This window comes from Silurus meridionalis, chromosome 9 (assembly GCF_014805685.1).
Source record: "Silurus meridionalis isolate SWU-2019-XX chromosome 9, ASM1480568v1, whole genome shotgun sequence".
In the NCBI taxonomy this organism is placed as follows: Eukaryota; Metazoa; Chordata; class Actinopteri; order Siluriformes; family Siluridae; genus Silurus; species Silurus meridionalis.
The window spans coordinates 6,508,674-6,524,734 of record NC_060892.1 but is presented as its reverse complement, the minus strand read 5'-3'; the positions used below and the strand labels follow the sequence as shown (position 1 = coordinate 6,524,734).

General features: G+C 38.8%; 1 protein-coding gene across 1 annotated transcript; it reads left to right on the top strand.

The window, feature by feature from the left end:
- The first annotated feature begins 8,645 nt into the window (after positions 1-8,645).
- Positions 8,646-14,410, top strand: dnajc19 (DnaJ (Hsp40) homolog, subfamily C, member 19). The gene is made up of 6 exons (XM_046857412.1): positions 8,646-8,798; positions 9,982-10,033; positions 12,733-12,806; positions 12,898-12,977; positions 13,953-14,023; positions 14,282-14,410. The coding sequence occupies exons 1-6, from the start codon at positions 8,796-8,798 to the stop codon at positions 14,350-14,352; spliced, it is 351 nt and encodes a 116-aa protein (XP_046713368.1). The 5' UTR covers positions 8,646-8,795; the 3' UTR covers positions 14,353-14,410.
- The last annotated feature ends 1,651 nt before the right edge of the window (positions 14,411-16,061 follow it).

Sequence of the window (16,061 nt, the reverse complement as noted above, 5' to 3'; positions counted from 1 at the left end):
ACACTACATCATACACTGCACCACATTCTACACCGTACAGTACACCACACACTACATCACACTCTACACCATACACTATACCACACTCTACACTATACACTACAACATAGAATACACCACACGCTACACCATACACTACACCACATAATGCAGAGCATACCATACATTTACATTTACATTTGTAAACTACACCACACTCTACACAACATTCTACACCATACACTACACCAAACTCTAGATCATACACTACACCATACAGTACACCATAGACTACACCATACACTACATCACACTCTAGACTACACACTACACCACACTTTACACCATACATTACACCATGCACTATAGCATACACTACACCACACTCTACACCATATACTACACCACACTCTACACAACACCCTACACCATACATTACACCATACACTGCACCACACACTACACCACACTCTACAGCATAAACTACACCACACACTACACTATACACTACACCACACACTACACCATACACTGCACCACATTCTACACCATACAGTACACCACACACTACATCACCCTTTACACCAGACACTATACCATATCCTACACCACATAATCAACACACATTACACCACACTCTACACGTACACTATACCACACTCTACACCATACACTACACCATACACTACACCACACTCTACACCATACACTACACCACACCCTACACTATACACTACACCACATAATAAAGAACATACCACATCATACACTACACCACACCCTACACCATACACTACACCACAGTCTAGACCGTACACCACACCACATAATGCAGAACATACCACACCATACACTACACCACACTTTACACCACACAGTTCACAACACTCTACAACACAATCTACACCACACACTACATCACACAATACACCACACACTACCTAACACACATCACCGTACACTATCCTACAATCTACACCATACTCTACACCAGTGGTCCCCAACCTTTTTTGCACCATGGACTGGTTTAATGTCAGACAATATTTTCACGGACCGGCCTTTAAGGTGTGGCGGATAAATACAACAAAATAAAATTATACGACCGGCATAAAAACTGGTATTTGTAAATATAATAATAAGCGTGAATCCACTGTGTTGTTTTTTGTTCATTGTGCTAGCTTAGGGGTTTGAATTTAGCGGTAATGTATTATGTGTTACCGGCGGAGCAGCCCCTTTAAGAAGGTAGCGGATGTAGGTAAGACATGTGACCATGGCAAGCATCTTAGCATGCATCAAGAGTGTGTCATAGACAGATGTGGCAGAGAGAATCCGGTAAATATCCACAATAAAACATTGTTCAGGATCAGATAATAAATTAAACGGAAATAATGTAAGTTATGTATTCTTTCTGCGCGCCCGGTACCAGTTGACCCGCGGCCGGAGGTTGGGAACCACTGCTCTACACCACATAAAACACCACACACTACACCACACTACACCATACACAATCCTACACTCTGCACCACATAATCCAACACATTGTACACCACACTCTAGACCATACACTAGACCACACTCTACACAATACACTACACCACACACTACATCACACACTTCACAATACACTACACCATACACTACACTATACACTACACCATACACTTCACAAAACATTACACCATACACTACACCATACACTACACATTACACCATACACTACACCACACGCTACATCACACACTAACCTGCACTTTACACCACACTACACTACACCACATTATACACTTTACACTACACCACACTCTACACTATGCACTATACCACTCTACACCACACACTACACCACGTACTACGCCACATAATCCACCATACACTATACCACACTCTACACCATACACTACATTACAAACTACCTAACCCATTACACCATTCACTACATCACACTTTACACAATACAACACAATTTACACCATACACATATACACACTCTATACCATATATTCCACCACATACTACACCACATAATCCACCACACACTACACCATATATTATACCACACTCTACACCATACACTACACCTCACATTAAACAAAACTATACACCACACACTACACCACAAACTACACCATACACTACATTATACACTGCACCACATTCTACAGCATACACTACACAACGCACTACATGACATACTACACCATACTCTACACCATATAATCCACCACACACTACACTATTCACTAAACTATACATTACACCATGTACTACACCACACACTACACCACACTCTACATGAAACACTACACTATTCACTTCACTATACATTACACCACACACTATACAACACACTACACCATATACTGCACCACATTCTACACCATACATTACACAACACAATACACTACACCATACACTGCACTATTCACTACACTACACCACACACTGCAAAACACACTACACCATACTCTACACCACATAATCCACAACACATTATACCACACTCTATTACCATATACTGCACCACATTCTACATAATACATTACACAACACACTACACCACACTCTACACCATACACTATCCTACACTCTACTCCACATAATTCACCTCACACTACACCACACTCTACACCATACACTATCCTACACTCTACACCACATAATCCACCTCACACTACACCACACTCTACACCATACACTATCTTACACTCTACACCACATAATCCACCTCACACTACACCACACTCTACACCATACACTATCCAACACTCTACACCACATAATTCACCTCACACTACACCACACTCTACACCATACACTATCCTACACTCTACACCACATAATTCACCTCACACTACACCACACTTTACACCATACACTATCTTACACTCTACACCACATAATCCACCTCACACTACACCACACTCTACACTATACACTACCCTACACTCTACACCACATAATCCAACACATGCTACACCACACACTACACCATACACTACACCACACATTACACCATACACTACACCACACTCTATATCATGCACTACACCAGACTCTATACCATGCACTACGCCACACTCTATACCATGCACTACACCACACACTACACCACACACTACACCACACACTACACCATACACTACACTATTCACTACACTATACACTACACCACACACTACAAAACACACTACACCATACTCTACACCACATAATCCACAACACAATACACCACACTTTACACCATACACTACATCACACACTTCACAATACACTACATCATACACTACACCACACACTACACAGCACACTACACCACACTCTATACCATACTCTACACCACATAATCCACCGCACACTACACTACATCCTACACTACACCACACACTACACCACATTCTACACCATACTCTACACCACATAATCCACCACACACTAGACCAGACTCTACACTGTACACTATCCTACACTCTACATCACATAATCCACCACACACTACACCACACTCTATACCATACACTATACCACACTCTACACCATACACTACACCACATAATCAACCACACACTACACCACACTACACTTTACACTATCCTACATTCCCACATAATCTAACACATTGTACACCACACTCTAGACCACACTCTACACTATACACTACACCACACACTACTCCACACTCTACACCACACACTACGCCATTGTTTTAATGTTTCATGATAATGTTTTGTTGTTTTGTTTAAAAATTATTATTTCAAGATATAGTTACAGCTTACTAATTATTTATTTTTAGCTATCTTTTGTTCTTGTGTAAAGTAATAGATTTGTTTTTACTGAACCACTGGGGCCAATGAAACTGCATTGTTTGAGCGATAGGATATAAATGCAGCAGCAAATATGGTTTTTAAACGCTTCACAGACCAATGAAAGAATACAAACATTTTTTGAACACCTTGCTATGCATAAAAGTATAAAGAGGCAAAAAATAAATCGCTCCAGCTTGCTATTAGTAGAGATGTGACAGCTCAATGGTAAAGGTGTTGCACTTAGGATTGGCAGGTCATGAGTTCAACTCCCAGCACTACCACACTGCCATTAAGGGGGAACTGAGCAAGGACCTTAACCCCTTAACTGCCCTTGGGTATTAAAAAATAAGATAAATGTAAGTCGCTCTTGACTCTGGATGTAATGTAAATGACTACAAACTTTCAAGCACTTATAGGTGGGGATGGAAGATGAGAATGTGTAAGAAATGGCAGAATCTAACACATAAAACATATAACACAGAGACAGATTCTTCAGTCTCAAAAGTGGCAGGTGAAAAGGCACATTTTATATGCTTCTATGTTCATATACATTGTATTCATTCATATCCTTATATTTATTTGCATAGCTCTATAAAGGCTTCCTATGCTTTAGATGCATCACATAAAGTCAGAAATAAAACAACGTTCTGATTCATAAATGTCACATTGGAAAGCATAATTCTCATTAAAAAAGCCCAAAACTAATACACAACTAAAGGTCTTATGTCTAAGGTCATATGTCTAGTGACAGATAAGCTCATCTCTCATTAACTTGCACAACCCTAACACACATATATAAAGTAGCCGGTGAAGAAGCTTATAGCACTTTTTCCAGCTTGGGAAAAAAAGAAAAAACACCCTCTGTTTTATAAATGGCACAATTTAATGCTTAAAATCTGTTAAAAAATAAGCTTAAGACCTTTTTAAACAGAAAGAACAGCACGGTGCACTGGTAAATGTGTATATACTGAAATAGAAAAAAAAAGAAATGAGAGCAAAAGGTTCAAAATTCACCTCATATTCCTGCAAACTTTCTCACAAGCATGCTCACCTGAGATGAAACCGTGTGAAAACAATGCTGAAATATATTTCAGAGTGCACATGCACAGTGTATTATGTATTTTATGTAATAAACTTAATACAACTATATTATAACACACACACACACACACACACACACACACACACACACACATTCAGAGAGTCTTAGATATATTGTTGAACTCTTTAAGGTCTCAAATCTGCAAAAAAAACAAACAAAAAAACATCACCGTCTCTTTTTAACCCTTTGACACAGTGTGCAGTCACGTTACACCTACAAAGCCAGCAATTGCATCTAAAGTAGCAGGTGAAGAAGCACACAAGGATCTTTAAACGTGTCCCAGCGTCACCCGGTGTCCTGATTATAATGAGAAATAAAAGCTCCTGAGTGCCACATTGTGAGCCATAATTATCAAATCTGCATCGCAAACAAGCTCGAAACTTTGTTCATTCCAGCCAGCATCCCTGAAGACTTTGAAATTAAAAACAAACAATTAACGATCCCAAACAAAACAAACAAAAAAAAGATCTCTGAAATACCTTTAGATGCCCAGAGGAAGCCTGCGGCCGGAGAGATGGCGTAGATATCGTTCTGCCTCACATTCTTACGCTGTTTCCTCTCTCTGCGGCAGAAAGCGAATGCTTAGAGACTCAGTGGCATATTTAATTAGAAGCGAGCTGTTTGCACTATCAGTGTGAGGATCTACCTCTCCAATCTCTCCTGAGTCAATCTTCCCCCATCTCTGATTTTCTTTTATATTTATGCCAGAATATTTAATTGTAGACAAAAGGTTACTCGGGCTGCATTCACCGCACACAGCCGGAATAATCTGCTTTAAAAGGCTTGACATTTCAGGCTTTTCAGAATGGCTGAAAAAAATTATATCCCTGCTTTTGTTAATCAATGAAGTAGAACTCTCGTGAACAAAAGAATTAAATTGCTTGGTTGGTTTAATAAAAAAAAAAAAGAAAAGCAACAGACAGAGCTGCTTCCTCTGGGCTTTTTGTGCACACAGGCACCAACACTGTAATTCCATATGATTTAGGGGCAAAAACTCTCATTTCTGCACACAGTTGGCTTTTTTTTTTCTTTTGAAAAGAAAAAAAAGGATCCTTTTTAAGCTCCAGCCAGGCTGAGGACAGATTTATCATTACGGCTGACTTTCACTGACTTGCAGCCAGTCCACTACAATTTACCATCTCTATACTGCGGGGAAAGAAAACAGGGTAATTATGCAAATGAAAGGGGCAATAATTAGGATCTTTACTATGTGATCAGGAGCCGTGTGGAAAGGACTCGTCGGCGTCCTTTCAACCGGATCTCCAGCTGAAAAGAAGAGAAGCTTTGAGAGATTTATGAACACACACCTTTACACATGCCCAGAATAAAGTGTGAATCTTCATAAGTGGACGATACTGTAAATGTACACAGTAACTTCTTTCAATGTGGCATGAAAACTTCAAATCAAATCAAATCAAATTTTCAAATCAAATCAAATTTTATTTGTCACATACACATACATACAGGGTACGACATGCATTGAAATGCTTTTTACGACGGTCCGGCATGAGGGAATAAAATGGGGTGAAAAGGAGAATAAAAATAAAAAATATAATAGCAAGAAAAAGAAGGCAGATAAATAAGGATATATATATATATATATATATATATATATATATATATATATATATATATATATATATATATATATATATATATAAAAAAATGCTTATGGCAGTGTGCAGTTAAACAGTAAACAACCGTAAACAAGTTAAACATGGTTTTTGATTGCCCATAAAGTGTCCGTGTGCGGTCTGGTGTGGTGTAAAGTGTCCATGAGTGTCCGTGTGCAGTAAGGTGTGGTGTAAAGTGTCCTTGTGCGGAATGGTGTGGTATAAAAATAAGAATATAAAAAATATGAAAAATATTAAATATGAAAAATATGAAAAATATGAAATGTAAAGTGCACTGTGCTGTGCAAGTCCATGTCTAAAGTGTCGTAGCACGAAAAGTGTGATATGTGCAGGGAAAAAAGGTCTGATGATGGCTGTAGAGAGTTTTTTTTTTTTTAGATCCTGGGTGTTTCCTGGTTTAAACTCCGAATGGCCTGCGGGAAAAAGCTCCTCCTCATTCTCTCTGTGTTCGCTTTCAGGGAGCGGAAGCATTTCCCCGAACGCAACAGAGAAAAGAGTCCATTGTTGGGATGGCTGAGGTCCTTCACAATCTTCCTGGCTCTGGTCCGGCACCGCGTGCTGTAGATGTCCTGCAGGTTAGGGAGCTCGGTGTGGATGGTGCGTTCAGCTGAGCGCACCACCCTCTGGAGGGCTTGCCTGTCCTGTATGGTGCTGTTCCCGAACCAGGAAGTGATGCTACCCGTCAGAACGCTCTCAATGGTGCAGGTGTAAAAAGTCTTAAGCACCCGAGAGGGTAGTTTAAAGTCCCTTAAGCGTCTCAGGTGGTACAGACGCTGCCGGGCCTTCTTCACCAGGGTGTTGATGTGACAGGACCAAGACAGGTCCTGTGTGATGTGAACACCAAGGTACCGGAAACTGTCCACTCTCTCCACTGGGGTCCCGTTGATGTTTAGCGGTTGGTATGACCGCTCCTGCTTCGTGCTGAAGTCCACAATTAACTCCTTAGTCTTGCTGACGTTCAGGAGAAGGTTGTTCACCTGGCACCATCTCTCCAGGTTTTTAACCTCCTGAAGGTAGGCCGTCTCGTCGTTGTTGGAGATCCGGCCCACCACAACAGTGTCGTCAGCAAACTTGATGATGGTGGTGGAGTTGGAAGTGGCCACACAGTCATATGTGTACAGTGAGTACATCAGGGGGCTTAGAACACAACCCTGTGGAGCTCCAGTGCTGAGGGTGAGGGTGGATGAGGTGTGTTTTCCCACCCGTACAGCTTGTGGTCTGTCAGTCAGGAAGTTAGAGATCCATTGACACAGTGGCAGGCTGAGTCCCAGGACCTCCAACTTAGAGGTGAGTGTGGAGGAAATTATAGTGTTAAACTTGTGATGGGTAACGTTATGGGTATTCAGTGGTGAGGTTAGTCCTTATTTATTTCATGCCTATTTTTTAAGACTATTCTATTACTGCCAGGAAGGATATATTCATTCTTATCAATACTCTTTACAAGTGTGGTGAGCAGAAAAGCATCTCAGCATGCACTAAACATCAAACCTTGAGATGAATTGGATACAACAACAGAAAACCGCACCATGTTCCAGCACCATGTTCCACTACTGCAACAGGAATCAGAGGGTATCATGGGTACTGGCACAACAAAAAAAGGTTAAAACTACAAAAAAATGCCACTCTGTCTCTTTTTATTAGTCTTCAACTGTGCAGTTTTACTCAGTCTATGCCCCTAATATAATATAATAATTAATTTTGTTGGCTGGCAGGAATAGAACCTGATGTGTTTTTATACTAATATTACTCTTACCATGGCAATAATATCTATTGGGCTACTATACACTGCTTTTTTCCTCTTTTTCTTTATCTTTCTATATATATTTTGATTGTTATATGTATTTCCAAACATATCAAAGCTTAATGAAAATGACCAAGTTAACATTTACACATTTGTGATATAAAGAGATATATAAAAATTTGTTTACATTTTTTTTAATAAATTAAAACGCATTTTAATATGAATAGATTGCATCATGTAAGGTGTACATCTCTCCATAGATTTGCTTTGGGTCATGGTGAAGTATTGACCTTTCCAAAATGGCGGACATATTGCCGTGTCGCCGGACTTGCCGTTCCTCGCTTTGATTTTGCGACATATTGAACGCTACGACACCATGTACCGATTTATGGCAGATTCGAAGTCCTTTTACCAAAACATGTACACGTTCTGACATTAATGCGTGTGTGGGGGAAAAAGGAGAGTTTGTATTGAAAAAAGGTTACAGATATTATGCTTAAAGACGTGAGGACTAAAGAGACATTATTAGGGGAACAATGGTATGAATGGTTTATATATATTTATTTAATTGTAATCAATGCTGTCGTTCTGTGAACTTTATTGCATGATTAGCAGCACGAGAAGCTAACGAGCTGTTAAGGAAGAAAATATTGAATTAAGGTTTATAGATTTATATATGAATTGTGTGCACGCATTATCGTGTTTTTATAATATTACGTTGCACAAAAAGTCACAGAAATGTTTGTAATATAACTGCAGGTCATTATCCGAGCTGTGTGTCCTTTAGCTGCTTTCACCTCATTACAGTACATGCAAAGACTTGTTTATCAGAATAAAATAAAATGTATCGGATCAAACGCTGAGGGATTGCACAATTGCATTTATAGTAAATAAGGACTAAATGTGGAATTAGATGTAAAAATTAAGTACGAATCCTATGATCAGGTGTCCACAAACTTCTATATAGAAGTCTCTCCACTAATTTTGGCACCTTTCTGAATGTGAGCGAAAAACTCTATAGTTTAACTGTTTGATCTTTTGATCACAAAAATGATCAGAGTTTGAGATTTCATGAATACTAAGTAATTGAATATACAACCCAATTTTATATAAAGAAAAATATTTTTTTGAGGTCAAAAGGTTAAAAAATTAATTTTTTGCTCATATTTACAAATGGTGGCAGTATTAGTGTATGTGTTCAATATTACATAAGTTATCCGTTTATTATCTCATACTAGTGTTTAGTAAAATATATAAAAATAATAAAATCGCTGGTATATTGTCCTATCACACAGCCCATTTTACGAAGGCAGTATGTTGTTTCTAAGGTTTTTCTGAATAAACGCCTAAAAATTTCAATGATTTTGAAGGGAAAGATGTTTTGGGTAACACTTTATTTTTTTAAATATAAATATTTTTATAAATACTATAAGATCTTTTTTCACAGATCCTATACCATAGTTTTTTTTTCTTCATAATGTGTTATACATGCGATATTATTTATTTATATTTATTAATGTTTACTGCCTTATTTCTAAACATTTTTGCTAATATTAGTAATATTGGGATTTTGGAAGTTTTTATACTAGTATTGTATTTTTTCTTTTTCTTTTTTTCTTGTGTGTGATGTTATGCAAATGTCCCTTGTTTTTGTTTCTGTGTAATTAATGTGTGTGTGTGTGTGTGTGTGTGTGTGTGTGTGTGTGTGTGTGTGATTTGCAGGCCAGCACCATGGTGGCCGTGGGTCTCACCCTGGCAGCAGCAGGATTCGCAGGTTTGCAGGATTTTTAAACTTATGAACTTGTGAAAGATGAAGTGTGAAACACACACACACACACACACACACACACACACAAGTCAAGAAGCTTTTACTGTCATTTCAACCATATGTTGCTGATGCAGTACAAAGTGAAATAAGACAGCATTTGTCCAGGACCCTGGTGCGACATAACACAACATAGAGCTGCATCACACAACATAGAGCTGCATCACACAACAAAGAGCTGCATCACACAACATAGAGCTACATCACACAACATAGAGCTACATCACACAACATAGAGCTACATAAAACAAGCATTTGTCCAGGACCCTGATGCTACATCACACAACATAGAGCTACATCACACAACATAGAGCTGCATCACACAACATAGAGCTGCATAACACAACATAGATCTGTATAACAAAACACAGCGCTACATCACACAACATAGAGCTATATAACAAAACACAGCACTACATCACACAACATAGAGCTGTATAACAAAACACAGAGCTACATCACACAACATAGAGCTACATCACACAACATAGAACTGCATCACACAACATAGATCTGTATAACAAAACACAGCGCTACATCACACAACATAGAGCTACATAACAAAACACAGCTCTACATCACACAACACAGAGCTGTATAACAAAACACAGCGCTACATCACACAACATAGAGCTACATAACAAAACACAGCGCTACATCACACAACATAGAGCTACATAACAAAACACAGCGCTACATCACACAACATAGAGCTACATAACAAAACACAGCTCTACATCACACAACATAGAGCTGTATAACAAAACACAGCGCTACATCACACAACATAGAGCTACATAACAAAACACAGCTCTACATCACACAACATAGAGCTGTATAACAAAACACAGCGCTACATCACACAACATAGAGCTACATAACAAAACACAGCGCTACATCACACAACATAGAGCTACATAACAAAACACAGCGCTACATCACACAACATAGAGCTACATAACAGAGCACAGAGCTAAAAGCTGAAGTGTCCTCGCCAAATAGAAAAGTGCGTCGTGTTGCAGTCTGGTGCAAACAGTGCAGACGGACAACACAAGACAGTGTGGGACAAATACACAAAACAAAAAACACAAAATAGAAAGTAGTGACGACCAGTAAACCTACTGTAAAACAGCAAGAGCACCAGGTGTAAAACAGTCGAGAGGAAACATGCAAAACAGCATGTAAACAGTATATTATGATTAAATATAAATAATATATGGTGGTGGAATAAATTGAGATGAATATGAGTGTGTGTTGAGTACAGGTTGTAAAAGTTTAGTAACAGTAGTTGTGTGTGTTTTTGTACGGTTCAGTCTGTGTGTTGAGGAGTCTAAGGGCTTGAGGAGAAAAAGCTGTTGCACAGTCTGGATGTGACGGCCCGAATGCTTTGGAACCGCTACCCTGATGGCAGGAGGGTGAAGAGTGTGTGTGACGGGTGTGTCGTCTTTCACAATGTTGGCTTTGCAGATGCAGTGTTTGGTGTAAATGTCCCTGATAGAGGCAAGAGAGACTCTGTAGGGACTTGCAGATTGGGGGAGGGAGATGGGCTTTCCTCAGCCTTCTCAGGAAGTAAAGATGCTGCTGGGCTTTCTTGGTGATGGAGCTGGTGTTGAGTGACCAGGTGATGTTTTCCACCAGATGTACACCAAGGAATTCGGTGCTCTTGACAATCTTCACAGAGGATCCATCAATTATCAGTGGAGAATGGCCGCTTTGTGCTCTCCTGAAGTCAGTAACCATTTCTTTGCTTTTGTCAAAGTTCAAGAGACGGGTTGTTCTGGTTCTACACCAGGCTGTTGCAACTTCTCTGTATGCTGACTTCTTGTTCTTGCTGATGAGACCCACCACAGTCATGTCATCTGTGAACTTGATGTGAGTCGAGCTGTGCATTGCTACACACTAGTGAGTCAAGAGTGAACAGCAGTGGGCTGAGCTCACAGCCCTGAGGGGCTCCAGTGCTCAGTGTGATGGTGTTGGAGATGCTGTTCCTGATCCAGACTGACTGAGGTCTCCCAGACACACACACGCACACACACTGAAATGCCACTTATATGAGCAAATGCAAAGCCAAAAAGGAGTTTTTAAAACATTAATATTTAGTAGTTCATTATGTGTAACCACTTAATTTTACGAAGATTTTTATTTTGAACATAAATAAGCCGCAGGTGTCTACATTAAAACTAATGAACTTTACACAGGCTTTAATGAAAGACAGTGTCTGTTACACGGCTTGTATCTAAACAGTAGCCTACTAAGAAAGTCATTGTTCACTGTCTTCCTCCTTCCTTTCACAACTATTTCTCTCGAGAGTTTATCTTTTGGCATCGTCGTGCGTTTAAAAATCACCATCGGTGAAGCTTTTCTCCCGATGCCGTGCAGCTCACAGGTGAAGTGCGTTTTTTCATGCCCAGTTGTTTTATTTATATATATATATATATATATATATATATATATATATATATATATATATATATATATATATATATATATATATATCTGGCTGTGTTTTCATATAAACTTTTTTCCTACAAAATACCCCTTAACAACATTTGCAATCATTTGCTAAAATTATTTCTAAACCTACAGCACAATATTTGTAATTTTCTTTTAAGTCACCCACCTTTTTTGTGCTGTTCTTTTCCAAACAGGTCGATATGCCATGCAGGCCCTGAAACAGATGGAGCCCCAGGTGAAGCAAGCTCTTCAGGCTTTTCCTTTATCTGTAAGTGTTTATACACACTACTCTCCTCACACACAGGATTTGTGTATTAAAAAAAAAAAAAAAAAAGCCATTGTAATGTTTTCTCTGTCAGACGTTTGGAAGCGGTTACTACAGAGGAGGATTCGATCCCAAGATGACGAAGAGAGAAGCGTCTCTAATCCTTGGAGTCAGGTACTGATCATCAGTTACGCAATTTGTTTTCTGCTAACTATTCAAGTTTAGTGATGTGATGAAGTCCAGATTCTCACCACAATTAAGGTTTTTAATTTTTTTCCTTATAACAGCAAAATTTTTATCTCTTTTCTACTACATCAATTTGCCAGTGATCATTTATTATTAATTTTAATTAATTTAAAAAACATTTAACAATGAACACTTTATAAAACATATCACTCTACAAACAAGTAAAAAAATCTTCCTCCTAAAGATTTTGGAAGCCCTAAATTTACAGCTTTACCTCTTAAAGATGAATGACTCGGTCAAAAGTATTGGAACGTCTGTTTTCTTCCAGCCATATGTGCTTCCTCGCCAAACTGTTCCCACAAAGTTGAGGCACACAATTGTATACGAATTTAATTAGGATTTGAACTAGGAGACCCAAACCTGTTCCAGCATGACCGTGCGCCTGTGCACAACGCCAGCTCCATGAATAAATACTTTTTACAAGGGTTGGAATGGAAGATCTTGAGTGGCCTGCTATAGAGGACTGACCTCAATCGTGTGAATACTATTGGATAAATCTCTATAAGCATTCTCCGGAATTTATTGAAAATTCTTCCCAAAAGAGTGAGAATATTATTACAGTAAATGGGGACTAATGTGGAATGGGATGTTCCAGCGGACACTAATCTGATAATCAGATGTCCACAAACTTTTGTAGATACAATGTATAATCTTGTAAAAACCCTTCACCAATTTCAACAATTGCTAGTTTTTTTTTTTTGTGTGTGTGTGTACAGCATCTTCCATACAAGTTACTGTGACCCAATCAATAGATGCCATAAATGCACTGTTTATCATCTGACCAATCAGAATCCAGAACTCTACTGGCTGTGTTGTAACATGATTGTATCGTAGAGAATTGCTATATTGTGATGTAAGAAGGTAAAATGAGTTGCGTGAAGTCATTTTCTTGTCCTCTGCCAGTCCCACTGCCAACAGAAACAAGATCAGGGAGTCACACAGGAAGCTGATGATCTTAAATCATCCTGACCGAGGTGAGCTCTCCATTATCTTAGGGGTGTGGGTGCGTGCGTGCGTGCGTGTGTGTTTTATTCCAACACTGGAGTAATACAGAAAATAGATCTGGCTACTTTACATTTACACCACACAGCTACTTATCCTTAAAAAAAAAAAAGCCTAATTTGTACAGATTTACAGTTTTATTTAAGTCTTAGGTTTTATTTTATTTTATTTGTGTCAGTGGTAAACACACAGGTTCAGACTAATGTCCGTCCATCTTGTCTGTTTACCAGGTGGCTCTCCGTACATCGCAGCAAAAATCAACGAAGCGAAAGATTTACTGGATGGACAAGCCAAGAAATAATTTAATACACACTCAGTGAGTGACTCTTTCATTAAACTTGGTGATTATATAACTGGAAGCATGTCTCATTTTCATTTTAAACTGGTCTTTGACCAACAAGGTTCACAATTCAGTACAATGACAGATTGTCTTTTGATTGTCCTGTGATGCCCCTGGCACCATTCTGTTGTTTACAAACAGACTTTATTTAACACATATAACTGTCACCGATACATTTTCTTCACATCTCTCAGCAAGTGACAGTTTGGCATGAACCCCAACCTTTTAATGAATAACCCAGAGCTTTAACAATTAAACCAGCACAGACATGTGGGCAGATTTAGTGCACTAGTGTCAGTCCCAGTAATAGAAGGGTTGCCTTAGAACTTTAGGGAAGTGTGTGTAATTTATGGACTCATCAGTTCCATTGAAAGAGGTGTATTCTAGATTATTACCCATTACCCATACAGGTGTGGCCTGTAGAACTGTTCAATTCAGTTAAAGAGGTGTGGACTATATAACTGCCCAATTCAGTTAAAGAGGTGTGGCCTATACAACTGCCCATTTTAGTTAGAGGTGTGGCCTATATAACTGCCCAATTCAGTTAAAGGGGTGTGGCCTATATAACTGCCCAATTCATTTAAAGAGGTGTGGCCTATATAACTGCCCAATTCATTTAAAGAGGTGTGGCCTATATAACTGCCCAATTCATTTAAAGAGGTGTGGCCTATATAACTGCCCAATTCATTTAAAGAGGTGTGGCCTATATAACTGCCCAATTCATTTAAAGAGGTGTGGCCTATATAACTGCCCATTTCATTTAAAGAGGTGTGGCCTATATAACTGCCCAATTCATTTAAAGAGGTGTGGCCTATATAACTGCCCAATTCATTTAAAGAGGTGTGGCCTATAAACCTGCCCATTTCATTTAAAGATGTGTGGCCTATATAACTGCCCATTTTAGATAGTTAGATAGATAGATATAATGGAGGTGTGGCCTATAGTCTTATTTATAATTAAATAGGTGTGGCCTATAGTCTTAGTTTTAATGAAGGTGTGGCCTATAGTCTCTTAGTTATAATGAAGGAGGTATGGCCTATATTCTTAGTTATAATGAAGGAGGTGTGGCCTATAGTCTTAGTTATAATGGTGTGGCCTATAGTCTGTTAGTTACAGTAAAGGTGGTGTGGCCTATAGTCTTATTTATAATGAAGGTGTGGCCTATAGTCTGTTAGTTATAGTAAAAGAGGTGTGGCCTATATTCTTAGTTATAAAGAAGGAGGTGTGGCATGGAGTAGGTGGTGGAGGTGTGAGAAAGAAAGAGAGAGAGATGCCCTACAGATTTAGAAAGGAAGGAGTGAAGTAGGTGTGGCCTCAGGGTACAAAAAAAATTAAAGAAAAAAAAATTATGTGTAAGTTTCAAATTTTTATTTAGGAACTAATTGCATACAAAACATATTGCACATAAAACAACCAGTATAATAATCTTTTTTAAAAAAGGAAGGACAAACAGTTTACAGAACACAAAATCTGGAAGTTGATCTTTCAGTAGTCCAATTCATCTCCTGTGTGCAATGTTCAGGTGGCCGAGTTAGTGTTAAAGATCTGCTTGTGCATTTCTCATTTTAAATACTGTACACTTTAATAAATAAACCGAAGCGAGACTCCTTTCGCTGTCAGTCGATCGTTCAAGCAATCACATGGAGTGTTTTCCTAACGATGACTGTAAC

Coding starts and splice junctions, on each gene's coding strand:
- dnajc19 (XM_046857412.1), top strand. Junction 12,978..13,952: donor TCTCTAATCCTTGGAGTCAG/GTACTGATCATC, acceptor GTCCTCTGCCAG/TCCCACTGCCAACAGAAACA. Junction 14,024..14,281: donor CTTAAATCATCCTGACCGAG/GTGAGCTCTCCA, acceptor TCTGTTTACCAG/GTGGCTCTCCGTACATCGCA.